Source organism: Lagopus leucura, unplaced genomic scaffold, assembly GCF_019238085.1.
Source record: "Lagopus leucura isolate 7727_CA_CO unplaced genomic scaffold, USGS_WTPT01 Super-Scaffold_100024, whole genome shotgun sequence".
Classification (NCBI taxonomy): Eukaryota; Metazoa; Chordata; class Aves; order Galliformes; family Phasianidae; genus Lagopus; species Lagopus leucura.
The window spans coordinates 7,798,992-7,824,620 of record NW_024962276.1 but is presented as its reverse complement, the minus strand read 5'-3'; the positions used below and the strand labels follow the sequence as shown (position 1 = coordinate 7,824,620).

General features: G+C 39.7%; 1 protein-coding gene across 11 annotated transcripts in view; it reads left to right on the top strand.

Annotated features, from left to right (window-relative positions):
* The window catches only part of BCAS3 (BCAS3 microtubule associated cell migration factor), a 301,702-nt gene that overhangs the window by 1,625 nt on the left and 274,448 nt on the right, over window positions 1-25,629 (top strand). For all 11 annotated transcript variants that reach the window (XM_042879722.1, XM_042879725.1, XM_042879723.1 and 8 more), the window contains exons 3-7: window positions 1,643-1,697; window positions 3,098-3,173; window positions 4,963-5,069; window positions 14,312-14,393; window positions 21,453-21,525. In XM_042879722.1, coding sequence (XP_042735656.1) covers window positions 1,643-1,697; window positions 3,098-3,173; window positions 4,963-5,069; window positions 14,312-14,393; window positions 21,453-21,525 — 393 coding nt within the window. The remainder of the gene's footprint in view (window positions 1-1,642; window positions 1,698-3,097; window positions 3,174-4,962; window positions 5,070-14,311; window positions 14,394-21,452; window positions 21,526-25,629) is intronic.

The following is a 25,629-nucleotide window of genomic DNA, read 5'->3' as shown; positions in this document are numbered from 1 at the left end:
TTGATTCTATAATGCATTTTAAGCCTCCCAATGTTAAGTGTTCTGTGTGTTTTTAGGGTTTGTTGTTTTTTAAGCAATTCAAAGGAACTTTCAGGGCTTTTTTTTTTCCCCTACATTGCGAAGGATTTAGTATACTATGGTGGATAAAACATTTCCCAAACATCAGCTTTGTTTCTAGGCATGTTACAGGGAGGAAAAAAGGCACCCCAGTACTCATTTCACAAACTGAAAGGCAGAGCCATTATGACTATTGCTGGTAGGCATTCACACCAGAACTTCAGTCACCATTAATACTATACCTGTAAGATGTTATTGGTTGGTAACGAAGGACTCTGAAGGTACACAAAGACAATTTTTGTGACCTACATAAACAAAAGAAGGATCAGCCCTAGAAAACCACACCTTGTTTGTAAGGCCTTTACTTAAAGCAGTAGGATGGTCTCCACTGATTCAGCCATTCCCTGAGTTGCTGAACAAAGCCTGGTTTTGTCATTGGTTGGAGTAAGCTTTCAGATATTTTAAGTCCTGTGGTTTTGATTCATCATTGTTTTCAGAGAGGAGCGCAGTAGTTAAGTTGATTGAGGTGCTGCAGCATTTGAAATATCTTTGCTGCCCTCGTTTAGGGGAGAGCATTTCAGTCTTACCTGCTGAAAGTTCCAACTTTGAACAATTTAGATGGTTTTAGAGAATACAAAGAAAATGTGCATACCTTTGGCCATCAAGGTCCCTGATTGCTTGCTTTATGATTTTTCCTTGTTGCTCTTAGAAATCTTAGAGTAGCACAGGAAAAGTGCCTGGCAAAATGAAAGTGTGAGGGCTGCCAAAGCTGTGCACTGGAGGAAGTTGCTTTCTGTTTGTTTTCGAGTTTCCAGACTTTATGAACATAGATCTGGTTGCCAGAATATTTCAGTATTATGCATTTCAAAAAGCCCAAACTTTCTGTGTAGTTTCAACACTGTTTCATGAGCTCAGCCAACGTTGTGCATTGCTCAGCAGTTGCACAAGAGCCTCACCACTCGTGCGAGGATAAGCTCATAAAGACGTTTGTTTAAATCTAGCAGAACCAGTGTATCTTGCAGTACATACTATGCACTGCTGCTAATGAACTTCCAAGAAGGAATGAGCTTTCCAAGCTGTAAAACTGTATCTGGAAGTATCTCCTTACTCATCCTGGTTGGGGTTTTGTTCCACCCACTGCTGCTTCCATTCCCCTTGTCGCTGTACATTTGCACCTGAGGTTGTAAAGTTTACAGGCCCCACAAGGAAAGCTCCAGCCCTCGGTGTGAGCCCTCTTTCATGGCGTAAGATCCAGTTCAAGTAGAAAAATGCTGAGAAACGTTTTTCCAGAAGCCTTTTTTGCTCTAATTGGTCTTTCTACTGTGGAGAATGTGGGTTCTTTCTCAGCTGTTATATTTTATCTTTTCCTGAGCAGTTGTTTCATAAATAGGTATCAATTCACTTTTTACATACTTTTAGGTCACTTTGTATGCAGTCAGTGTGTGACAGCCTATTGAGTAACCGCATCGCATCCTTAGTAGTTTTGTGTTGTCATGTGTGTTTCCTCTGTCAATACGTCTTATTTAATATATCCCTAACCACTTCTGGACCAGTAGTAGTGAAAAATTCTCCTTCTGTTTTCAAGGGAACAGTCATATATGGAAAGTGTTGTTACTTTTCTTCAAGACGTTGTGCCACAGGTATGTGCATACCTTAGAAGTTTTTTCACTATAGCAAAGCAGAAGTCTTCATTCTGTTTTCTCTCTCTCTCTGTCTTCTTTTGTCCCTTTTTTTTCCCTCTGTGAGAACTGCAGTGCTTCTGTTTTTGTGGTTTTCACAGGTAGCAGCAGCATGAAATGGTCACTTCTGTGTTGCTTGTGGGCCTCTCAGTAGCAGAGGGAAGGCAGTGCTGGAAAGCTGCAGTCAGTAGTGAAGTGTTGCAGCTAATTGCCCATAGCCTCAGGGAACTCTCTTGGTTCTTATTTGAATGACTATCTTGGATAACTGAAGTCATGAATTTCTTTAATGGTAATAATAATAAGAAGAAATCCCCTTGCTGGTATTGGCTTGTGAAATGCATTTTTGGACTCATGGTCAAAATTAAATTAGTCAAACTTTCATTTAAAAGACTGCTGCATTCCTTATCCCCCCCCCTTGCTGCCTTTGCTTTTCTCTGTAGTTAAAGGGTACAGTCTGTGTTTTGTTGTACAAATCAATTTGCCTTGGAAACATGGAATGCAGTCTGTTTTGAAAAGTAATACCCACACTTTTTAAATCTGTTTTTTTTAGCTCACATTATTGCTTTTCTGGTGTGTATAAAGTGATTATATGGTCTCTTTTCATATTTATTCCAATATATTGCTCCGTATTTTGCCATAATTCATTTGGAAGTGATGGTATTTCTACTGCAGCTCACGTTCTTACTACCACAGTTTCTCCTGAGAACTGTAAAGCATGCAGCTTGGAAACACTGCAAGTCTCCTTCAGAGTTTCTTTGTGTATCTCATCTTATGGGAGTCTGTGGAACACAGAATTGAAACACAGATTTGTTCTGCTGGGATTACAGTTTATTCACTATAAAATGTCTGTGATAAAGATGTCACAAATGTAACTATAATGTGTTGGTAAAATAAATTGTAGTAAAAGTCTGTTTCTTTCTTCGTTTTTGCTTAGCATTTAAGTGAAAGCATTGAAGTGAATAAAAAAGGTTTTAAGAATAAAAAGGCCTCCTGTGAGAACCTCTGATGTTGCTCTTAGAGGCAGTGTAGAATTGCTAGGAGTTAAATGTGGCAGAAGTCACTCTTTTAGCCTGACTAAATTGCTGTAGGTCCTGTGGCAGTTCTGGCCTGCTGCAGAAGGCTTACTGCTGTGTGTCTGCTTCAGTGAGTGATGTTAGAGCGTGTGAGTCACAGCCAGCATGCTGTGTGCTGATCATGGACTTGTTCCTTTTTGAAGCAAGATGACCCAGTAATCCTGGCTGCCTGTAAGGTGCAGGTATACCTGATTACTGATAAACTTCACAGTCTCTTCTGTGCTCTATAAAGGAAGGAAAAAACGGGTGGTACATTTTCTTATTTTGAGCCTTTTGCTTTTTGTCCAGGCCTACAGTGGCACTCCTCCAGCAGAAGAAAAGGAGAAGATCATGTGGGTCAGATTTGAGAACGCGGATTTGAACGGTACGGTTTCATTTTTCTCTCAGTATGTAAATGCTTTTGGTCAGTACCTTGCAAATGGAACAAGTAGGCCCTGCTACTGCATCTAAAGGCAAACCAACTCTTGCTTAGGAAGAGAGGCAAATAATAAAAAATCCTTTTGTTATGATAGTTGAAGACGAAGCATAGAACTGAATTTCTTTTGTGCACTGCTTGGTTTTAAAGTTAGATTATCTAACTGTGAATCCAGGTCCAAGTTGTGGATATACTATGTCCAGTGATGTGTATAATTCATAGTAACCTAGAAAGGATGAGCTGTTAGGGAAAAGGACCAGGAGATTCTATGATGTCTTTCTTCATATGATGGTAAATAAAAGCAAGGCCACAGCGTATTCTTTAAAAGCAACTTACTGCTTCTAGTGTGTCTCAGGAAGTTGTCTGCTAAAGCTGCTGACTGGCAACTGCTGTCCAGCATCAAGAAAAAATGGCAGTGGCCACAGGATTTTGCTAAGAGTGTCGAGTGAAGTGCATCTCCAGATACCATGTGAGATGTTTTACCTCAGCCCATCCCGGTCACCTTTTTTGAACGAGCAAGATTAGTGACTGAGTGGGAAGTGGTTGAACGCTGCTGTCAGGTAACTGCCCAAATGGACTGAACACTTTGCAGTTGTTTGTAGTGTATGGCACGAGTGATTGCTGGAGCTGGGGGACTAAAGGATCTGCATTCCTGATCAGGCTTTTCTGGAGAGCACGAGAGTTAAGTTTTCCAGAGAATTGCTGTTGGCTGCCATCTTATTTTCCTGTCTAGAGCTCTATGATAAAGGTTTATTCTGGTCAAATATGAAGCAATAGCAGCTATAGCCAGAACCATGATGAGGAATTTTCAGACTCTCCTTAAAGTTAATAGGAAAGATTATTATGTTTTCCAGCTGTTGAAATGGCACAGAGGCTGGCAATTCATAAATTCATGGTTCTTAGAACAAAAAAGGACCTATCAACTCATGCATGGCCAGCTTTATGTCCAGCTTTAGGCTGTCAAAGCTTTTCATTGTGAGCTCCTTGTCCTCTTCTGTTTATTTTTAAAAGTTCTTGGCCATTCCCTCTTTAGGCTCTTTTTTACAGCATAACAAAAATGGTTTATGATATTTTCCAGAATCCTTTGTATTTTGTCTATGCTTTTATGCCACGTAATGTGTTTGGACCTGAGTGTATCCTATTTCAACATCCTGAATGTTTTTCCTCTCTTTCTTTGATGCTTACGTATTTGCAGGGATCTTTTGTTCATCCTTGGAAATAAAGTTGTACAGGGCCTTACTCAAGAAAGGCTTAATTTTCTTGTTATGTTCTGAGGCACTTCTCTTCCTGTGGTTTTCCTTCTTTTCAGAAGGTTGATGCAAAGATTAGTTGTGCACTCTTTAGGAGGAGCTTTGATCAGTCTGTGCATTTGTAGCTGTAGAATGTGTTAATGTTAACTTTATTGGTCTTCTCTCCATTTTAAAGATCTGCTGTGTTTTGTTCATCACAGGAGAGAGTTACAGAAGTTCTAGGTGTATTTTGTGATAACTCTTGTTTAATGAAGGATATTTTCCTCCACTGTTTTCCATTCTAGCACTCTCTAACTTCTCTGTGAAATTTTAATGGATCTCACCTAAAAGGATGCATCTCAGTGTTGTTTCAGCATAAAAAATGTAAACCTCATTGCTTTGCCTTTAATTACAAGAGCAGAAACATTGACTGGGGAAACACCATCCAGTACAGCTGGTAATAACCACGACCTGTTAACCAGTGGCTTTGATCTTTAAACCCAATTTAGATACATCAAGGAATATGGAGTTCCATGAAATACACAGCACTGGGAATGAGCCACCATTACTGCTAATGATCGGATACAGTGATGGAATGCAAGTCTGGAGCATACCTGTAAGTACCAGCAAACTGCTCTTGTGTGGCAGAAGTGCTGTTGTTTGTAAGGTGTGCTATTACCTGAAGGTTTTAACTTTTCCTGCTGGAGTGGCTAGAGCCAATGTTCACCATCGCTGCTGTGTAATGTGCCTGTGGTAAGGTGTGTGCTGAGCGTGGATCAAACTTGTAAATTCCAGCTCTCAGATCTGAGTGTTTTTTACAAATGATTTTTTAGGTAAATTTTCAGAGGCTAATTGGGAGCAGCATCTGGCACTGCAATAGTTTATGTCCTGGAAAGACAAATCTTTTTAACTTAAGGAAAGGAAAAGAGAGCGGAAAAATATGAAAGGAATTTGTTTGTCCTGGGAATGCAAATATGACAGTATGAATGGTATTTTACAATCACAGTGTTTGTCATGTACATGATTTGCAATTTTAATTTTATTAAAGTCTATGTGTGCATATGGGTTTGATTTTATGCTGTCATCCACACCCTGCAGTTTGTGTTTCAGAATGGTTTATGAGCACATGGTCTTAATTTGGGGGAATTTCTCCCAAATTTCTTGAACTATGGAATAAAGTTTAATACAGTAGGTCATAAAATTCTTAACTTAAAAAAAAATATTGCTCATAACACCTTGTCCTTCAAAATAATGTAGTGAGGATGGAGTTCTTTCTCTTCATAAAACGTTAGGCCTTTCTGAAATATATACATTTCTGTATTATGTAATGGTTTGCTGTGTAAAAAGGGTTTGTATACCAGTAGCTTAGATGGTAAAACAGAAAATGCTCTTATTTTGTGCACCAAAAAGTAGGCATGTCTAATTGAGTTTCCTAGGGTGTGGGAGAGCTGGCTTTTTCCCCTCTTCATTTTGCATGTTGTTAGCTGGAGCTGAGGAAGAAAAAACTGCTAAACTTTTGCATTTAAGAGAGGATTTAATAGAAGGAAGGGCCTAGTATACTTCCAAGAGTAGTAAAGTGTAATTGAGGAGCTTCTATTCTTGTGTGTCTTGAGAAATTGTGGCTAAATCTGACTTTCCTGGCTTTATTTTGGGATTTTGCCTTCTACTAGAGTTAATTGAATACTAAAAATTATTTTACGGTACCAAATTAGTTTTCTACAACGTTTTGAACGCTGATCAGTTTTTAGATAGTGTACAGATCCCAGAACGGGCTGTTAAAACAGTTCAGAAACTCATTGCTTTGTTCTTCAAAGTGTGTTACAGAAAGCAAACATTAGGTGTCAGTAAGATACCGAGCTAAGAGAGGAAACAGGCCTTGAGCAGCACTCAGAGTTACGCTGCGAGCTGATTCCTTAAGGCAGTGAGCAGTCACTTAGATTTAAGCCAGAGAATTTGTGCAGAGCAGCTTAGTTTGTCATGCTGAAGTATTCTTGCCCACATGCATGTTTTCTGAAAAAGGGGTTGGGATGCACTATGTTGGCGCTGTGTTCTGGCTGTGTGATAGAAGAGCTCTGTATCTGGCAGTTATGGGTAATTCTTTGTTTTGTGTGTGTGCCCTTACTCTGTGCTTAGGTGAGAGTTCTGTGCATCCCTCTGAAGTGGATTTCTGTGTCTAAATGGAAGCGTGTCTTTGTGAAATCTGTCTGTGTCAGTGCTCCTGAGAAATTCACCCTGCAATGGCATCTTACAGGTGTAAAGAGAGCGAGAGGGAAAGAAGCAGCGTGTCTCGTTTCTTTGATACATGAACAAATTACCTCAGTGTAACCTGTTCTACATTAACTGCCTGCATTTAAGCTCTTACCCCGTGGTTCACTGCATTAAGCATGAAATGATTTGATGGATCTTACTAACAAATGAGGAGTTGAACTACTTCACATTTATCCTGACTCATGTGGAGTAAGTGTGCTCCCTGGTCCTGACAGGTAGGCAGACGGGGTAACTTACCCAGTTTCCCAGTGGGAAAGGCCTTTTTTTCTTTTTTTGTATCTGAATGAGCCACAAGTGAGGCGACTGGATGCCTGATGTGACCTTTTGCAGGAGGGTTGCTGCTTAGTGCAGCCGGGTTGTATTTTCCCAGCATGTTTCATTTCTTCATAACTTCTACATTTTGATAGTATTTCTTCTTTCAGAGGAATAAAGAAAATGAAATTGCAAGAAACTTACTGTAGTTCATTTCTTGCAGAAGTGTTTTTCATGGGTGGGGGGGAAGTCTGATAAATTGGAAGAAATTTGCAACTATGGAAATATTGTACCATCCATCTTAGAAATGTGAGCTGCAGAGGCAGCACGGTGCTTTGTCAGCCCCTGTTTGTTTAACCTGTGAAACTGGGAAAATGCATCTGAAGGGGGAAGCGTCGTCTTGTGCAGTGCTGCAGTCCGCATGTGTTGGTGTAATGCCAGTGCTGGGATGGGTCTGCTGTTAGTAGCACAGACTTGGATAGCTTCTCAGATTGATAGTCTTTGATATCGGTTTTTAAATATCTTCTCACATCTTATCTTACCTGATAAGCTTGGAGGTAGCACGGCCTGTATTTATCCATGCTTGTGTTTCTCCATCTATTTTTTTCCTTACTTAGTCCAAGTAAAAGAAAATCTGGCAGTGGAGCTGCTGACTTAATAGTTAGGGTGTATTTGACAGTGCTTTGGTACTATACAAATGCATGTCTTCTTCTTGATCTTGCTGAGTGCTTAGCTCGTTATTACACAACATTATTCCAGTTATTAAGAATAAAATAGAATCTCCATAGTTTAAAAACCTTTCAGTCTGAAAAAGCAACAATTTGACATTTCTCTGAAAATCTCCTCAGTGAGGCTATTATCTGTAGCATTGTGCTATTTATTCGTACAATTGAGCCTCTATTCAGCACTTAATAAAATAATGTGTTGCAGGCAGCCCGGTTTGTGTCTGAGTGATTATGAAGTGTTTATGACAGCTCCTAAGCTGACACTCGCCGTAATGGTGTTACATTGACTTCTGAACACCTCGCAGGCTGCCTCCAGGAGTGTGTGGCTCTTTGCAGTCTGAGTGCTTTCACATTAACATCTCCTTGGAGTAAGATCTTTGACTACAGAAGTGTTACTTGCAAATGGAAGATACCATTAGGGCTGCTTCAAAGGGCTGGAATAGTGTTTGGACTGCTGGGTGCTGAAGTAACGGCTGGGGTTTTGAAGTGCAGAGTCTCAATCTGTATTGCATAAGAAGCGGAAGGTGTCCATCCAAGCGACTTTTCTTTGATCTTTGTTTTGAAATGGGGGTGGGAAGGTTAAAAGTGCTCTTAAAATATGCCTCCCTGAGTGGGGAGAAATCTGGGAATATACAAAAGTATGAGTAGAAGTTCCTATTTGATAATTGTGCCGTGTACTTTCTTGTTTTATTTGGACTTTGTTTTTCCTTCGCCCCAGTTTCACGTTTCAAATACAGTTGGAACTGGTCGTTGCCTAATGTGGTTTCCAAGTATCTGTTCTAGATGTTCCTGCTCAGCGAAACTCATGTTGGCTGCTTTTGTGGCAGATAATTTTTTTTTCATTGTATGCTGGAAGTTTCAGAAGTAGAAAATCATTGTAACGTAATGGTTCAGATTACACTTAAAAAACAAAATAAAAACTCAGCTACGAAGCTCAGGTTGAACAAAATAGAAAATGCCAAAGGGAAACTCTGATAATAATGGCAGCTGTCTGTATAGCAAGCTGTGAGAAATTTCTGTTTTTACACTCATTAAGTGACTGCAAATCTGATGGTGGTTTTTTCATTTATGTCATAACCTGCACTTGTGGGAGAAAAAGGAAAGTGCACGCAAAGAACTTGAGAGTGCTGCAGAGAGAGGTGTTGAAAGAGACCAAGCAGCATTTCATGGAGCTGCCCTTGGATGGGGTCAAAGCTGAGATGAAGGCTCACGGATGCAGTCTGTACCCACGTCCTGCCTGTGCCCAATATTGTTTGTGCTGTTCCTGTCCTTGTGCAGAAATGAAGCCATTAAAAAGAAACAAGAGCTGTCTCCCAAATTAGGATTTCACAGGGTGCCTGCAGTCTGATTGTGCTGAAGCTCCTTGAAATGTATGACAAATAAAATGAGAATACTGAGGACATTGTAACCGTTACTGAGCTTTCAGTGCTTTTTAAATTCAATTTGTATTGTCATAATTTTAAATGATAGATGCAGTTTGGTCACTTGAGTAGACTTGTGTAACACTCTGCACAAAGTTCTCATAATTTATAGATAATCAGATGTTCTGAATGAGAAGGGTGATTGCTTCAATTCCTAAACTGAAATAAGAATTCTTTATTTTAGGTTCTTTCTCACTGTCTCAGCAAGATGACCAGCAGGGCTCTATCTCAGCAGGATTATGTCCAGCACTAGTTTGCAATGGTTTCAGTCATTGCTTGTTGGCACGTTACATTGCTGTATTAAAGGTATACACCTGGAATTTTAAAACAGCAGCAGAACAACAAACAAATTGATGCTGATCCTCCCTGTGCCTTATGACATTTTATTAATATACTATCAGTTTACTTTTCCTCTAAACTACACAGTAGTTTAAGCATTGGCTTTCAAACTTTGCTTCTGTTTGGTGTACGTTTGGCTGTTTTCATCATGTGAAAACCATTTTCTATGGCTGAAAACTGTTAGTTATCCTTAGTGTGAACAAAACTTTCTTTGTTCTTATTTTTTTTCTTAATGGGTGCAAACTGGTGTGCTCCAAATGATAAAGCTCTGCCATCAAAAATGAAGCAGTGCTCCGGATTTCTGGTAGGTTGTGTTTTAAGCAGTAATTGCACCTGGAGGAGAGGGTTCATCTTGTTCTTCCAATCTGTCCTGATTGGAAGTGAGTGATGAAGGCTTCATTGGGGCTGCATTTCGGATTGCTGTGTTCTTTGCTTGCTGCCTCCCACGTCGGTCTGTGGGCTGTGGTCTGGTACTGGGTGCTGCAGAAGCTGACGTGTGCTATCGGACCAGCTTGGAGCCGTCATCTTGGATCCACTCTTCTACAGAATGAGTGCCTGATGCTGCTTTTATAGCATAATATTCTATTCTTGAAACCTGTTTGGAAATAGTCTTGGCTTGTGGAATGGGAAAGAAAAACTTTCAGGAGCTTTGAAAGCTGCCACAGGGACTCGCTACTTAGCTGGATGAAATCCAAAATGGCAGCCACAGCCTATTTTCTTCACAGGTGCTTTTTGAAGAATTTAGAGCTCTGTTTTCAGTTCGTGAAGTCTATTTATGTTTTGTCTATGCTTATGAGACTGTGTGGCTCAAGGGTCTGGTAATGAGGGATGTGGAACCTTTTACCTTAGACTTGCCAGCCCACATCTTGCCCAGAGTGGCAGTGACAAAGCTGTTGGCCATTCAGCGGTGTTTGGCACATGTTAAATGCAGTTATTTGTCATGCTTTGATTCTTAGTGCAGTGAGTGTCCTGTTTGAGGGACAGGTTGGCTGTCAGCTGTTCCATCAGACGAAGCCTGAAGAGGCAGGAAGATCAGGATACAAAATTTCTCAGCCCTGAAGATGCTGCTTTTAGCCAAGAGTGATACACGTGGCCTCCGCGGTGGTAATTGTGTTCTATGCTTTAGATACAACAAAACAAAGGGTGTTTTATATAAATGGTGTTAGCATTAACTGCAGTTAATTTTGAATTGTGTAAGACTGCAAATAGCAGAAGCTTCTGCAGAGAACGTTTAAAAAAAATAATAATTAATTGCATGTCAAAGAAAATCTTGAACTCTAAAGGCTTAGTGCATTTTTCAGTGCCCAGCAAACCAAAGGGGCAACCAGTACTTCGTAGCTCATGGCATACATTGAAGTCCAATGACTTCCAGAATTTTCTGTTCCTGTAGAACAGTTAAGGATGTAAGATTGAAAAATAAAAATGAAATCCTTGCAAAAATGGTTCCTTTATGATAGATTCCTAAGAAGTGATGTTATAAACTGATCCATGTTGTGGTGTGATGTGCAGATTTCTCATCTCTTTTGCTGTCCATCAGTATGACTTTTTCTGAACAAAGGAGATGTCAGGGATTGGGTGGCATCTTGAATTTTCATTGCTCAGTCTCCAGTTGGGGCTTATCTTAAAATATCCTCTTTTTTTTTTTTTTGGCACCCTGTATAACGTGCTGAGTATGTGAGCTATACTGAGGACTGAGCCCACCTGAACTTGGATCTGTCTACAGTGTCCTCTTCCCTGAGGAAAGGCCCTGTGCACTGAAAGGAAAGGACATGTTGCACTGCAGCAGTGATGCTGAGTTAGGAGCTAAATACTTAGAACCTTCGTCACCAGCTGAGTCTCATAGCTTTGGTTGGTCTGTTCATTTTTTCTTTCTGTTGCTCCTGCCAGCAGAAAATAGTGAAGTAGTTACATTTCAAGTGATGAATATTAATTACTGAACACTAAGAATTATATCCATGAAAAGAGCTGGCTCAAATTTTGGTGTTGTGTGTTAAGGTACAAAGAAACTTCATTTGTATTTATGCACTTTCAGGCCTTTCTGTGAAAACCTCATATTTAAGCTCTGCCAGGTCTTGGCATCCACAGGTTAAATAAACACACTTTCTGGACTTCAGTATATTTAAGAGCAGCAGGTTGGTTAAGCAGGTTTGGCCTTCTTAGTGTATCTTACTTTTGGGACTACAACTGTATTTGAAGTAGATTGGAGTTAGAGCCAGTGTGCTGGCATACTTAAAAAGGAGGGGACTGAATTGGGTTGGATTGTTTTATATGAATCACTTATTCCGTGCTTTTGTTATGCTAGTTCTTTTCCCTCTTGTTTTCATTCATAGCCATTGATGTGCGTACACATGTGAAACAGCATTTTCATGATTTGGGGGAAAAAACCTTTAATTGCCAATAATAATAGTTCCAAAGCCTTCTGTTTTTCTTCTTCTCCATTTCCTCCTTTCTTCTTTCCCTGTGCTGCTGTGTTCCGATGAACAGAAAGCCTGTTCTTTTCATCTCTCTCACTTTCTGCTTTGCAGTGCTCTACTTTTCTCAGTCGTGCTCTCAGGATGCAGAGGTGCTTCCCTTACCCGCGTTTCAAACTCGTGATCAGTTAAAAATAATCAAGGAGTCTTTAGGGAGTTGATTTCTGATCTTATTTTCTATATCTGATCTAGGATCTGATCAGTAAGGTTCTCAGGGCAGAGCCCCTGGCTGTCCCAGAGGCAGAATTCAACCTGTTTTTTTCACAAGCTGGGGTGCTACAGGGCTGTGTGTTGTTCAGGTGCTGCTGCTCACTGAGAGAGCAGTGTGATGATACCAGTGTCAGCCTGGTAAAATAAGAGCAGAATAGTAGGCTAAGGGGTTAATTCTCATATTGATTACAGTTTTAAAACTGTCTTGTCCATCAAGAATAATTCTAATCACGTCATTGACACTAATTGACACCGGTGTGAAACTGCTAGATGCATGCAGAGTCTGAAATGGCAAAGAAAGGTATTTCCCCAAGCTTATTGGGCTATACTGTGGCTTACTGTTACAGAATGGTCAGCCATCTCTGTATCAGTGGTGTTTTCAGAATATTCTTTGGGAAGATGTGCTTGAGTGGGGTGAGCTTCACTGCTGTGTAAAGCAGTGCTGGTAAGGAGTTCGGCTTGGTGGTGAGCTGAAGCTCTGGGGCGCTGTGCTTTGGTTTGTTGTCAAACAGTAGCAGAATGTTGACTTTTTGAATGTGTGAACTGAAGTGTAGAAAGAAATGGGAGCAGCAATGAAATGACATTTCAGAAAGCAACTTGGATTTGTAGTTCAGTAATTCCTAAGAACCTTGTTTCAAATTGTGTTCATTTCTGATATTCTAAGCTGCTTGCTTGGCAAAACTCTATCCAACATGTTTGCTACGTTCTTAGCCTCCTTCTGTCTGTTTTAAGTTGTTGGTTGTTTGGAAATGAGTTTCATTATGTTTGCCATTTTCCTCAAGTTTGACGTTCTGCTTTGCATCCATTACCAGGCAGTTATGAAAATGCATTCTGACTGACCACTTAGAGGAAGTCTGGAAATTTTTCTTAACTACCTCTGATTTAATCTTTTCAAGATTGCTATTAGTGACAAACTTAATTAGTTTGATTCTTCTGCAATTATGGAACATAATTTTCACACCTGGTGAATATGGAGTATATGTATATATCAAATTCCCTGAACTTCTATTGCCAGTGTTTGCCACTCCTCATCACTGGCTTTTAGTAGTGTTTTTTTTTGTTTGCTTGTTTGTTTTTAGAAGTACACACTGTGCAGAACAAATGCTGTGTTGCATACATGTGTACCTCCTGAGGTTTGGTTAGTTGGAGCCATCAGTCAACTTCAAGTGTAGTCTCTCCTAAAATACGGAGACATTCCTAGCAATGGTGCTAGGATCTCATTCACACACAAGACCCGTGTTTCTAGGGGCAGGCTTTGTTCCTGTGGAGTGTGTTATTGGAGGCTTCCAGGATATATTCATGTTCAGTGAAGTTGTGGGTGGTTGGTAAGAAGAACAATGTCTTTCCTGCCTGCCTGCCATACACTGTGAAATTTGGATTCAGCTAGTTGATCGCAAATGGAAATTGCTCAGTAAGGGGGAAGAGACAATACGAGCTTGCACCATCTCTGGCACACTTCTTGTTCCTCTGATCTGAGCCTTCCTGTACCACCACAGTTGCTGTTCATCTAAAGCAAGTCCAACAAATAGGATTTTTGTATCAAAAGTCAACTAAGAAAGTTGGTTAAGTGAGTGTAATATGCTAGTATGGGTTTTGTTGTGCTAGATTAGAGGTGTTTACTCTGATGTTACTGTGTTACCGAAGAAACAAATCAGAAAGCTGGATTTGTCAGTTTTTCAAGGAAAATTGCACATTGGAAAGCTTATTGGGTGGATGTGTCATTATCCAGCTCCTATGAGATATCACTTGTTGGAGGAAGAAAAGAAATTTTGGAATATTTCTGAACTGACCTTCTGCCTCTGTGGTTTCTTCCCTCGAGAATCCTGTTTTCAGTATGTGTCCGTTACATTCAGTGCTTATGCTCTGAAGAGTTTTACCTGTTGAATAAAACAGCAGCCCCCCGAATTAAGATGCAGATTTCAATATTCAGTAGCTTAGTGGGAATCCAGTTTATTTTTCACACGATTGTGGCTTCCTAACCATCGTTTGTGTTCTCATGGTTTGAGCGTTGAATGTTTCAGATGGAAAGTTGTCTGTATGGCAGTTTGATTTTGAGAGAGCTGACTGTGGAAAAGAACAGTTTTTTGTGGGGAATGTATTTTATGTGTGTGTGCTTTTATATGTGTATATAGGCTTTTTTACATTGTACACTCATATCTGTATGTCTTGCAGATCAGTGGTGAAGCTCAGGAACTCTTTTCTGTCCGCCATGGTCCAGTTCGAGCTGCACGGATCTTACCAGCCCCACAGATCAGTAAGTATATTTCTAAATGGCTCAAAATAATCCATTATGTTTAATTATGTTATCTAATTTTTGCTGGAGCAGAACATACAGGACACTTTTATACAAGGTTGTGCTTTATAAAGAGCACAGTGTTGTCTCTAGGCAAGAGTTAAAATTTATTATGGGCTAATGCTGTTTGAAGTAAAATAATTTACAAGCTTTTGTGCCTTTTGAGATGTTTGGAGGAGCACTGCGTAATTTCTGTCCAGCTATGATTATTTGCTGATGTTTGTCACTACATGATGGATGGTTGTGCCTCTTCCTTCTCAAAGGAAGAAAAAAGAGGTGTTGATGGGATTGAAGTAATCAAAGTACCTACAAGCTCTTTTTTTTTCCTGATGGCAAAATAGTGCTTTTTGATTTTCAGTCTAGTAAGTTACACTTTGTTACTCTTTTTCTTTCTCTAAATGGCATATATAGCATTTGACAATGATATTTGTTACATTAGAAAACTATTCAAATTAGCTCATATTAAAACAAACCTTTTAAAAACATGTTTTGGTCTCTTTTTACATAGCTTGGTTTAAATAAATCTTTGATTGAAAGTACGTGAATGTATCATTGACCAGTATTTGGAATCAGATAAAAGTGAAGCTGTAATAAGAGGCCTTAGATAACTAACACATGAGCTTTAATGATTCAAAATAAAAGGAATTTGTAAAGGAGAAGCTGATTATTATCAGTAGGCTGAAGCACTGTTTTACTGTAAAGCTGCAAAAAGGGAGTTATTGAAAGTGGGGCTCTCTGGGTGGATGCATTTGGCACGTTCCTAGAAACAGATCTTAGTTTGTGATAAGGAACTCATTCCCAGGTGTGAAAGGAAAGCTTATGGTTTTAACGTGGTGGCTTTACAGTAGCAGAACTTAATAGTTTGTCAACTCTTCTGTTAAAATACTGTAGTCTTTTGATGTTAGATTCTCTGCTGCACCCTGTGCTTCACAGCATAATGAGGCGTTGTTTGAAAAGAGTTATTTCATGGAGGCTTACTGCAAAGGAGGCTGCCGATCTGATGTAACAGGTTACAGGCACTCCTGGCAGCCTTTGCACGCTGCCAGCTCGGGTCCACAGTGCTGGGTGAGGCTCTGTGCCGTGCTGGACAGCTTGGTGGCTCCTGGGAGTGCTGTGGCCTGGCTGCAGCTCTGCAGTGCTTTGTCTGAGTTAACAAAGCAGGAGGGCTGACCCTGCCCTGCATTGCAGCACTGGTGTAACTGTGGTGTGGCTGGGCAGCAGCCTGGAGAGGATGTCCATAAAGAATTGAGAGGTTGCTGTAAATAACACTGGAAAATGTAGGCACTTACTCTTCTCTGTGGACCTGCTATACATCACCCACAAAATTTAGGGTCAGGAACAGTGAGAGAATTTCTGTTTCTGATTCCCCTGAGGTTCACCTTGAGGTACCTAAAGCATAAGTAATTGGATGTAGCAGTTTTCCATGTAGCCTTTTCCTGATTCTACAGTAATATTGTGTTCTAGGTGATTGTCTCCAACCTCTTTCTTCCACTGCACTGGGCACAGGTTGCCTGATCGTGAGGCAGCAAGGATGTGATGGCTGGGGGAAAGGAAAAGGCTTTTGTCACTTGTGCAAATGAGAAACATTTTTGATCAATGATTCAAAGTGTACAAGAATCCCATTGACACTGGGAAGACTTCAAATTTCTTTTTATAGTGAGATAACAGCTATTAAATATTTTATAATGTTGTATTTGATTGTTGTAAACTCCTTGTTTTTATTGTGAATGAGATGCTTGCACTATCACAGGAAAAGAACAGTGTGCAGACAGTCCTTAGGGGGCAGGCTGCAGGGCAAGGCTGGGCAGAAGGGATCATCAGAGATGGCATTTTCCAGAATTGGTAATGTCTGTTGCTGTCAACAGTGAGGATCAGAGAGTGGACATCGTTAATAATGAAAATGACAACCAGTACGGTGTGAATTTGACCATTAGCCATGCTAGCCTGCTCATTCATAGCCGTTGTTCAACATCTTTTCTAATTTCTCACCTCTTTCTCTGGATGCTGTTGTTCTCATCTTCCTGGGGTAACTGATTTCATGAGTGGGAATTGTTGGGTTGAAATGATACGAACTTTGTGTGTTGGTGAGGTTTCTGACTTGAGTATTCCTAGGTTTGCCTTGTGGTTGGTTGGTTTTTCTTTTTTTGTTTGCAGGTTTGTTTTTTATTAGTATTTCTGTGATAACTTTCAGAAATGATATTTGCTTTTTGTTGTATGTTCTTTGGCTAAAGAAGTCATTAAAAAAAAAAAGTTCCAGAACTTTTCCAGCATTTAAAAAAGCATATATTTTAACATTTTTGGAGTAGTATTGCTGTCTGAAGTGCTATGGTCTGCCATTTTTCTTTATTTAACTGAGGTCGCTTTAAAACATCTTGGCCAACTACCGGCTTTGTGCCTTGTGCTGTTCTGCTTATTCGGATGGACTTGTTTAGCTTAAAAGTCAACCAAGAAAATAGTGCTGCTTAGTAAGGGAAGTCCAAAGCCGAGTACTGGAATGGCAGCATGTGTGATAATTCATGGTTCAGGTGTACGTGATGACTGGTTTGTGTATTGAAGTTCAGGTCAGTCATTATCTGTAAAAGCCTATTGCTGTGTCTCAGCATTATGAGAATAAATCCCTTCAGTGAACTGAATTAATTTACTGCCCTAATCTAGATTATGCCACTTCTAGAAAAGGTGATAGCATAGTCCTACATTTTGCAATGAGTTGATGGTTTGGTCAAGTTGGCTGATAAGACAGAAAAATAGAGCTAAGAAAGGAAAGGAAAAATAAACCAGAGGTTTTGTCTGCAACAGCTGTGACCAAAGGGAACCTCATGGACAAAGAGCTGAAGACTAGAATTAGCATGAAAAACTACAATTGGGACACAGTTAGGACACAGACTGGCTTTGCAGTTCAAAATCTAAAGCAGTAGAAGTTCCAATTCAGCAGATTGATCTCTGCTGTGTACTGCTTACGTATTTGATTTTGTTAAAATAAAATTTGAACCTCAAAAGCTGACTCAGCTTTATGTGCAGGTAGACTTAAAAGAATGGTAATAGTAAGGTTGCTTTCTAAGGGAATGCAGATGTGAGTCTTAGAGATGTTCAGCCACTTGGGTGGCTTGGTGGTTTTAAGTCCTAGAAGGCCAAAATAATTGCACAGGACGTGTGGTGGAGGAACTGCTCCTACGAGCTGAACAGGCAGTAGCAATTTGTAGCTGGGTTTATGTTGGTGTAATTGGGTCATGCAGGTGTGCGTTCAAGTTTGGCTGTTTTTTAACTGTTACATATATTGTTATGGTGTAATGAATGTTAATGTTGGTGGATTACAGAAATTACAGAACAGAGTTCTGAAGCAGAGGAAGTAACCCTTTTAATAGATGCCTTTGGGAAGAATTGCACAGCATTTGGAAATGCTGATTTCTCTGGAGCTCTGTGGACTGACCCCCACACTCCCATTTCTGTTCTGGTGACATTGCATTGATCCTTTAGGCCAGCAGACCTGAAGCCTTCACCACGTTACACTGCTATGTCTTTTAATTTTTCCAAACAGGATTCGATCAAATGAAATACTCCCATCTGTCTTCAATTAATGTATGACTCTCGAAACTTTGATCTCTCACAAATGTTTCACAGCCGTCTTTCATTTTTTCATGCAGAATGGACTTAGTTGTCCAACAATAAAGCTGTTTGCAGAAGAAGACAAAAACAAATTTTTATCAGTGTGTGCAGCTCTGCCTCTTTGACCAAAATCTTTGATGTTGATGCTGAATTTTGAACCACTGTAGCTTATTAGTGATGGATACTGACATTCAGCTGGAGAGGCAGGGGGCTGTAGGGTGTAATGTCCGAGGGATGTGGGAAGCAGATCTGCTGCTGCAGGTACTGGGGAGGCGTGCTGATACTTGAAGTATCTGGGTGATGCTGGAAGTGGAGGGAGATACAGTGATGTAGTCTGGCACAGAGGTCCTAAAGGAGCACCTGAAGAACGAGGACTGGAGTCACAGCCCCTTTTTTCTTTCTGCTGAATGGAAGGAGCAAAATAGGGAGTGAAAGCCATAGGTAGTGAGTGCCAAACGTGTGGCTTCCTGTGTTCCCGGGTACTGCTGATGTGGGGCAGGACTGGAAATGCAACCCAATTCTCAACTGACAGAACTAAAAATGGTCTGATTGAATAGGAGATGCTCTGTGTTGCTGAATTGTCTCAATCACTGGAATCTCATACCAGAAAAATACACTCCATCATACATGCATGCTATTGCTAAATAGGTCAGAATTTGACTTCTAAGTGGGGAATTTCTTGCTCAAGGGAACGAGGGTGTTTTTCATGGTTTTTAATTGGCTTTTGAGCTCCTGTGAAAATCAAGGGGGTTTCTTTTTCTTTTCCTCACAGGTATTGTTGTTATTGGCATTACTGCAGGCCCAGGGGATGGGATGGCTGCTCACACTCCCATCACAAGCACCGAGCATGAGCTGCTTGGAGCTTACGTGTGGATAAACTTTTGACTTTGTTAAGTTCTAAATGTTGATCTGGATGAAATGACATCTAGCTGCAGATATTGTTTGTTTTCAGCTTAAAGTACACCAACTGAACTGATTTTTTTTTTTTTTAAATAAAGCACAAAGAGATAATTTATCTAAATGGAGCTGTAGATACGGTGGTGCCTGTTTAGCAGGAAAAAAAACAGTTTTCATTACTTTAATTGTGTGATTTGTCAGGATTTCCAGCTTTTTTATAAATGCTGTAGTGTTATATGACAGAATTAAAAGGATTTAGAATAAAAGGAGTTTAAGAAAAAGACTTTGCAACAGGATTTCAATACTTTTTGTATTTGAGGGATTTAGCTAGCTGCTTTTCATTTCAATCATCCTGCTGCATTGGGTTAAACACTGCGTGCAGCAGGTGTGTACAGCCTCAGTGCATTGCACATGCAAATAAACACAATTTTACAGATAAAAATTAATCCACCGCAACTTGGAAGATTAAATTCCAGCCCTGAACTGAATGGGTTTGCTGACTCCATTAAGCGCCGCAGAGAGCAGCACGTGGTGCTTTTTGCAATCTCATGACCAGAACCGCTATTAACCTGATTTAATGCCCTGCAGAGTCCTCAAAATAATGATCCTTTCCTGGAGTATTAATGTTTACGTTTCCAAAGTATGCAGTTAAGGTAGAAAATGCATTTTTAAAAAATGAGGGCTTTGGCCATTGCAGACTGAAGCAGGAGTTCCAGCACCTGTTGTGCAAATCTTGCAAAGCTGTTCTGTGGGTATTAAAACGGGTGCTGCTGTTTTTGTGCTGTTTCTCTGTGCTCGCGGCCGCCTTTCTTACCCTTCATCCCTCTTCCTTGGTGTTTAACTTAGAACCAGACCAGTAATAAACAGGAATTTGCCTGTCTGATATATCCTAGTTAAGAAAATAAAAAAGAAAATGTAGTTAAATGCTTCAGGTAAACTCCTGTGTCCACTTAAATCAATGTCGGCGCTCCCAGTAGCCAGCATTTGTCAGCATTTCTCCATGAAGGCTGGAGAGCAGCAAAGTGAGCAGAAACAAACGGAGTTGGGCCGGTAATGGATCGCAGTAAACAAATTGGTTGCCAGATTCTTCAGAAGAATCTGTATGTTTCATTTATCAATTCACAGGTCAGTACATGCAGTACAGGTCTGACTCATGAAAGACCTGGAAATAATAGGAATAAAAGGAAAATACGTTTGGCTGTTTTGGGTTGCTTGTAAAGCTATTGTTGGTGGTGAAATTATTGATGTGACCCATTTAACTTTGTAAATACCCCAGTGTGTAGGAGGGACGCCTTCTCCTTGTGTAGATGAGAGTTCTGGACAGTTACAAATTAATTGCATGTACCTGAGTTATTAATAAGTAACAGAGACTGTTATGTGAAAATGTATATTGTTAATTGTTGTGCCTTTCTGAATAATTGATTTGGTGCAGCTACCCCAGTATCTGGGAATTAGTTTGGAGCACTAATATTCTTTGTAGATCAAAAGGTCTGATGTACAATGAAGACCAAAAAAAAAGTCCACACCTACAGATGGAGATACAGACAGATAATTGAAAAGGCAAAGGCTGAAAGAAACTGGAAGAAATTTGCTGGTCATGGTGTTGCTCTGTTTCTGTTTTTCAAGTCGTATTGGAAACATACCCTGAAATTTAGTGAAACTTTGTTACAAAGATATGTTTTCTACTCTGTTTGATTTGTGTTTCCTTATCAGTAAGATGAAGTTTCCAAAACTTTTAAAGTCCCCTTGTAAGAATAGCAGCATATTTAACAGTGACAGCTCTGGAGTCAGGGTGTAAGTGCAGCTGGGCAGAAGCTGCCCACTTCTGGTGACAAACATGCAGGCAGAGCTGTGCCAGCTGTACCTGTGAAGCTCTGCTCCTGGGTGCCTTACGTTGGGGGTGCTGTCACCAGGTTGCCTGCCCAGAAGCTGAAGTTGCTTGGTGCCATGACTGTTTTGAATTCAATCCTGTATTTGCTGAGACGGATGGTGTGGGGTGTCAGCATGGCCCTGCTAGGGCAGACACCAGCAGCATGCCTTGTAACAGAGAAACATGAGGGTGTCTGCTCTTCCACTGCGTACTTATGGTTAACTCTCCTATATTCCACTTACACCTCAGTAGAGTAGACGGGAAACCAGTGAGGGAAACCCACACAGAGCTGGTGACAGTCTTCTTTCAGGCAACTTCTGTTAAACAATGAATAGCTAGCAGATGTTACTTGTCATTCCGTAGTTACAGAATTCTTTACCCCAACTGGAAAAAACAGAAAACAACTCCGAAATCCTGGCCACGTTGTGCTGCTCGTTTTGTTACTGCCTTCAAAAACAGCTCTCCCACTGTTTGTTGCTCTGCCTGTTCGTATTTCTATTACTAATCTTGCACAGGCTGTCAAGTTTTCCATTATGTATTAAATATTCTGCAGTATATTGCCTCCCAGCCCCAGTGCACAGGTACTATGAAAGGTGGCACAAATGATGTATGGTGACTTGCTTTTTCTTGTTTGCTTTCTCTTTCACTAGATGCTCAGAAATGTGACAATTTTTCGGAGAAGCGGCCTCTCCTTGGTGTGTGCAAAAGCATTGGATCTTCAGGGTAAGAATATTTTTTTGTGAATAAATTTGTGTGTAGATTGCAATGTCATCTGAAAATACAGAAGTAAACAATTATATCTTATAGTTCTATACTGTTTTTGCTCACAGAATAACACTGCAAATTGCTTTCGAAGTGTTTTTTCAGTGTGTCAGCACACATTTGTGTATTACTTTGGCTGTATAAAAAGAGTAAAAAAAAAAAAAAAATCTTGATATAAAATGGACGAAAAGCTATTTAATTTTGTTCCAGTAGTCACAAGTTTACGATCAGCCTTTTCTGATAATAATCCTAAAGAATTATTATTCAGAAGTGTCTGAAGCAATCTTTGTATGTTGAAAAGCAATTGGAAGATGCTTTCAAGCAGTGATTATGTTCTGGATGAATTACATGCGCCAACCAACCTCAGTGTTACAGATGTTCACTGCTTGTGATCAAAATCTGTGTTAAATCTACTTTGAGTTAGTGAATTAACAGTCTTGTTGTATGCACTCCGGACAGTATTGTTGTATCACTCAAAAGAGCCTTAAGACAGTTCATGTCCCTGTTAGTTACACTGTTCAATGCTAAGGATTTACACCTATGCCTAGTGGAAAATATTTGCTTTTCAAGGGTAATCCTCTACACCGATGCAAAGGCTAAAGAGTTGAAGTTAAATCTTCTTACAACAGTAAGACTAATTCTGTGCCACGCTTTTTTTTCTTTAAGAATTTAATCACTCTGGGTGTGAAGGATGACAGTCGGGTCTCTGTACGTTTCCTAAGGACGCTTCTCACTCTGTTGGACTAGAATATTAATATTACCCCTCTTAAATCTTTAAAACAAAAACTGTGTGGGTTAGAGAGATGCTGTTTCCATTCAGATTCCACCTGGGATACTGTCATTATATTGTCATTACCATCTAAATTGTTTTTTCTGTGACATTTATACGGAATTTGTTTTCTGTAGCTCTTCTAGGAAGTGTTTTGAAATTGTTGTTTTTATGGACGAATGTTGAAGAGTAAATGTATTAACACCTGACTTATGATTTCATAAGATTTTATCATGAACTTCATTGCAGTTTAGCAATTCCTGTACATTACCACCTTAAGAAAACCTGTGTTTTGAAGAGCAATTAAATATATGTGTATATGCAGTACTGTGTGACAGATGAGCAATCATACTTAAATGAATTGACATCTTTTGTGATTTTAGAGAATCGTGCATCTATTAAAATGCATTAAATGTTTTGAGAAATTTAAACATCTGCATCTGTTGAAATTGCATGAGGAAGTTTCAAGTGTTTAGGATGTTAAACCATTAAAGCAATATGAATTTAATAGGACATAGTGCAGTGGATCTCGGTATAAACCATCTTTTCTTAATGGCATTTAATAGTACTTTATCTTTAGGGCTATATCAATGAGATACTGACACGTGTGAGTTAGGAGCTGGGACTTCCTGGTTCTGACCACTAGTCTGCATTAGTGGTTACCGTCAGGAAATTCTTCTCTTTTCCTTTAGCTGTAAAGTAGCTTAACTATAATGAGGAAAATAGGTTAAAAAGGTATTTTTTTAATGCCGAACGTTAATCAGTCTGAAATACAAAGAATTTTCAAGTTGTAATTAATTAGTAGCTTCAAAAACACCACCAGTATTAAATAACTTCACTACTTTCTCTTATGTACTATGTACCTTATTGGAAAGAGATGTAATGAATGATGTTTGAGATGCAGCGCTAGGTCTTCTTTCCTTTGTTATGAAATACAGGTGGGTACACAAGTTTTATGCAAAACAATCTTTGCCTAAAATCAGCAAACTTATTTTTCAATCTTGACTTTTTTTTACTGTCGCACAGTGGAAGATCCCTTTGGTAACTTATTTCTGGCCTGCTACATTTCAGGATCTAACAGAGCTTAGCAGACCTCTCTGCTTTTAAAGTGAAGTGGTGATTTGTTAACGTCCCCTGCAGAGCCTGGTGTCATGTGGGGAAGGACTTTATTTGGGAATAAAGGAGGAAAAAAAAGAGAGTGAAAACACTTACACCCTTTTGGTGAAAGGGATCTTTTTTGTAATAAATTTCTTTGGACTGAAGTGGTAAAGCTGTTTTTGTGCTAAACTGAAGAAGAACTGTTACACTGAAATTAATTTCTGGCACCTGCTTTTTGTAGAAGTGCTGTAGTAGTGCCACTAATCTCAATCTTTGTATTCCTGGTGACAAGTATTTTACCAGCGAAGTAAAATTTTGTGTTTTCTATACTTTTTGCCTTATATCTAAATTTCTGACTAGCTTTCAGTGCATACATTTTTGTATTTTAGAAGTCAGATTTTCCATCGAGTAAAATGACTGAAATGTCTAGCATGATTTCACTATATAATCTTTTTGAAATAAATTTTCTCAGCCCCCCAGAAGGATGCAGCCTTGACACATAAATGGGAAACAGATTGTGTTTCTTGGCCAGTGCTACATGCTGGTTTAGATGTTGGTTCAGTCAACTTCGGTCTTAGATTACAAGATTTGCAAATTAAAGGAAAACCAAAAAGGAAAGAACATCTGCATAGATTTTGTCTTTGTGGAATTTTGTCCAGCCATGCTTATTTTGTTCTTGCTGATAGGATCAAGGCCAGTTGAGGCCTAACCAGTAGGTCAGTAGGCTTCCTAACCTTGTGCTTATGGAGAGCGGAAGACTTCATTCACCTGACTGAAATCAGCCAGCCCCTAAAACATGTGCTAGGTTTTTAGTATATATTTTTAGAAAGGTGTATTAATTTAATGGCTTCAAGTGAGAGAAAATTTTGAATGACATGAAGAATTGGATGGAGGTCATTTGAGGGCATGAGAAGCAAGAGATAATCTTTTTTAATCGTGGGAGGGAAAAGGAAATAAGGCTAAGTTACAGAAGGAGGAGTAGGTCTGAGCAAACAAAGGGTATAACTTTGGGTAGCCAGCATTTTTTTGCCCTGCTGACCAGTTTACAAGGCAAATCAATTGGCAGCAGGTTTTCAGGAAGCATACTTTATTAATGTGGCTACTGTAGATTAAAACCTCCTAACCTTAACACACATTTACCTCAGGAACCTTTTTATGGGGGTGTTAAAGTTTAGGGAGAAGGCAACTTTACATAAGTAAGAACTAAAAGCAATGCAATTAAAGCATTAATGTTTTCTCAAGTTCATGTTTTAAAATCAGGGCCCTGTTCCTTTTCTGGAGCACTAACTGTTAATGCTGAAATCCAGCATGCAGTTTGAAGTGTCTGTGGCTTTCAGTGTTTAAAATTAGCTAGCTGCAAAATGATTTGTCAGAGACAAAGAGTGAAGCTTTCTGGAAGGATCACCCAAGAGAAGGAAATGGGCTATGATGAATGAAGTTCTTGTTCCCAGTTCTCACATTCCTCAGAGTAGCTCTCCCTGGATTATTTTTACCAGAATACCATTGCAAATGCAGTGGCTGTGCTGAGAGCTTGCCAGGTTTTGCCATGACTGAATCATGCCACTGAATGTGTGAAGGGTGCCTTCCTCATAATAAGGCATCGCAATTGGATGGGCAGCTGGTTGTGGTTTACGGTTGGATTGGACCCCATGACAAAGAATCATGAAGTTTGTGAAATATTTTTGGTCTTCTGTTGAGGACTTTGCAAAATGTTTTGTTTGAGCGCCGTCAAGGATGTATGGGCTTACATTTCTAGAGAGCAACCTTTATTTACTTTTTTTTTTCAGGCTTTTGAAGGATGTTTGCTTCTTTTAGTGTCTTGTAATGTACCTCCCTTCAAAATAAAGGAAACTTAATGGAAAATGTAGGTTTGTGTTCCTTTGTAGCATCTCAGCTTGGCTAGAACAGTCCAAACAACATAGAATATTTTGTTTTGTGATAACTTCCTAGTTTTTCAAATTTGTTTTCTGGCAACAACAACAACAACAGTTCCTCCTTCATCCCCTTGATTGCAGGGATTGTTTTTTCTGGAGGTTGGGATCAGGTTCTAAAGAGCACAGCAGAACCTTTTGGGCTGGCTCAAGCCCCCCGGTTTCTGTTACTTTGAGGGAGTGAGTCCCAGAGGCTCCTGCACTCATGGAAAGCTGTAAGGCATCATTAAATGCAAAGTGTGCTATCCTAACACTGCCTTGCAAAAA